General features: G+C 41.9%; 1 protein-coding gene across 1 annotated transcript in view; it reads left to right on the top strand.

Annotated features, from left to right (window-relative positions):
* Positions 1 to 158: 158 nt before the first annotated feature.
* The window catches only part of LOC116377963 (6-phosphofructo-2-kinase/fructose-2,6-bisphosphatase 1-like), a gene marked incomplete at its 5' end in the record, with an annotated part of 2,602 nt that continues 698 nt past the window's right edge, over positions 159 to 2,062 (top strand). Inside the window, 6 exons of the mRNA XM_031839735.1 lie at positions 159 to 386; positions 487 to 633; positions 771 to 875; positions 1,253 to 1,382; positions 1,618 to 1,680; positions 1,784 to 1,848. Coding sequence (XP_031695595.1) covers positions 159 to 386; positions 487 to 633; positions 771 to 875; positions 1,253 to 1,382; positions 1,618 to 1,680; positions 1,784 to 1,848 — 738 coding nt within the window. The remainder of the gene's footprint in view (positions 387 to 486; positions 634 to 770; positions 876 to 1,252; positions 1,383 to 1,617; positions 1,681 to 1,783; positions 1,849 to 2,062) is intronic.

Raw genomic sequence — 2,062 nt, forward strand, 5'->3', positions numbered from 1 at the left:
ATCTAGAGATACTAAGTCCTCATCTAGAGATACTAAGTCATACTCAGTTTCTCATTATAATGACTTATTTTCATCACAGTTCAGAAATGGGCTTCCATGAATCAGATTGTTGAATGAAGATAACTGTTGAGTACTGCTGCTCTGTTTGAATCAAACCATTCATCACGTCCTCACGCAGGAGCTTGTCCTACATCAAGATCTTCAATGTGGGCAGCAGGTACCTGGTGAACCGGGTCCGGGACCACATTCAGAGCCGGATAGTGTACTACCTCATGAACATCCACGTCACCCCGAGGTCCATCTACCTGTGTCGCCACGGCGAGAGCGAGCTCAACCTCGTGGGTCGCATCGGGGGAGACTCCGGGCTGTCGCCTCGCGGCGCAAAGGTCAGGAGTGTTTGGTGTCTTTTTTATTATACACACACCCTGTTTCTTGTCTCATGTTATCATGTCCTCGTGTGTGTGTGTGTGTGTGTGTGTGTGTCAGTTTGCCAGTGCTCTGGGGACGTACATGCGTGGGCAGTCCATCAGCGACCTGAAGGTGTGGACGAGCCACATGAAGAGGACCATCCAGACTGCAGAGGCCCTGGGGGTCCCGTATGAACAGTGGAAGGCCCTCAATGAGATAGACGCTGTGAGTGTGTTCATCCAGTTTTTATACAGTTTGTTAGTTTGTATATTGGAAGATTATACAAATATTTAAACTGTTTGCTGTGTGAGGAAGAAGGTTGTGTGTGTTTTAGACATTTGTTTCTGTGTTTTCTGTCTCAGGGGGTTTGTGAGGACATGACATATGAGGAGATTCAGGAGAATTACCCAGAGGAGTTTGCACTGAGGGACCAAAACAAGTATCGGTACCGCTACCCTAAAGGAGAGGTGACCACACCCCTTTTTTACTTATTTTATTTGAATGTCTGTGTGTGTTTGAACTGTAACAGATCGGGACTCCTTATGCGGGAGCAAACACTGAATTTAGTTAATTTAGTTTTAATCAAAGCTCAGACTGGGTGACAATATTCTATGGAAGCCCATTTCTGCCACTTTGATAAAAAAAAAAATACTAAATAATGTAAGTCACTATAATGACTTAGTGTCTCTAAATAATGGGTGTTATCAATATTTTAGTATCAATGTACTAAATCCAAATGTTTTTCATTATTTTGAGACAATAACTGGTCTCTCTCTGTCTGTCTGTCTCTCTGCGCTCTCTCTCTCTCTCTCTCTGTCTCTCTCTGTCCCTCTTGATGAACCAGTCTTACGAGGACCTGGTCCAGCGTCTGGAGCCGGTCATCATGGAGCTAGAGAGACAGGAGAATGTTTTGGTCATCTGTCACCAGGCGGTTATGAGATGTCTGCTCGCCTACTTCCTGGACAAGACTGCTCGTGAGAAAAAGACTACATTCATATCCAATAACATTTCCTCCTGTTTGTCTGATTAAACACTACAGTGATCAGCTGTTTAAGGGGATTACTGATGAAACTATACATTTGTGTTTTTAAAGATGTACTTCCTTCAATAGGAACCAATGGGCTTGGAGCTGAGAGACAGACAGGAAGTCCTTTCATCTATGCCATGTTATAATGAGATAAATGTGACTCTGTGTGTCCTGTGTGTCAGATGAGCTGCCCTACCTGAAGTGTCCTCTGCACACGGTGCTGAAGCTCACCCCGGTGGCCTACGGTGCGTCTCTGCTGGACACGTGTCCTCAGCACCATGACTCCTCTAATCTTTACATCGTTCTCTGACTCGTACCTGTGGTGGTTTGTGTTTTTTATTCTCTCAGGTTGTAAAGTGGAGACTGTCTTCCTGAACATTGAAGCTGTCAACACTCACAGAGACAAACCAGAGGTAATTTAATTACTCTTTAGTATTTCACAAAGAGGAGGAAGGTAGTAATTTAGATGTTGTTTTTCTTTTGCTGTAATCAGTTATTACAATTTACTGCGATATGTTTAGTATATATGTATATATGTATATATGTGTATATATATATATATATATATATATGTATATATATGTATATATATATATATGTATATATATATATATATATATATATATA

This window comes from Anarrhichthys ocellatus, unplaced genomic scaffold (genome assembly GCF_004355925.1).
Source record: "Anarrhichthys ocellatus isolate YVR2014 unplaced genomic scaffold, GSC_Weel_1.0 scaffold1898, whole genome shotgun sequence".
NCBI classification, from domain to species: Eukaryota; Metazoa; Chordata; class Actinopteri; order Perciformes; family Anarhichadidae; genus Anarrhichthys; species Anarrhichthys ocellatus.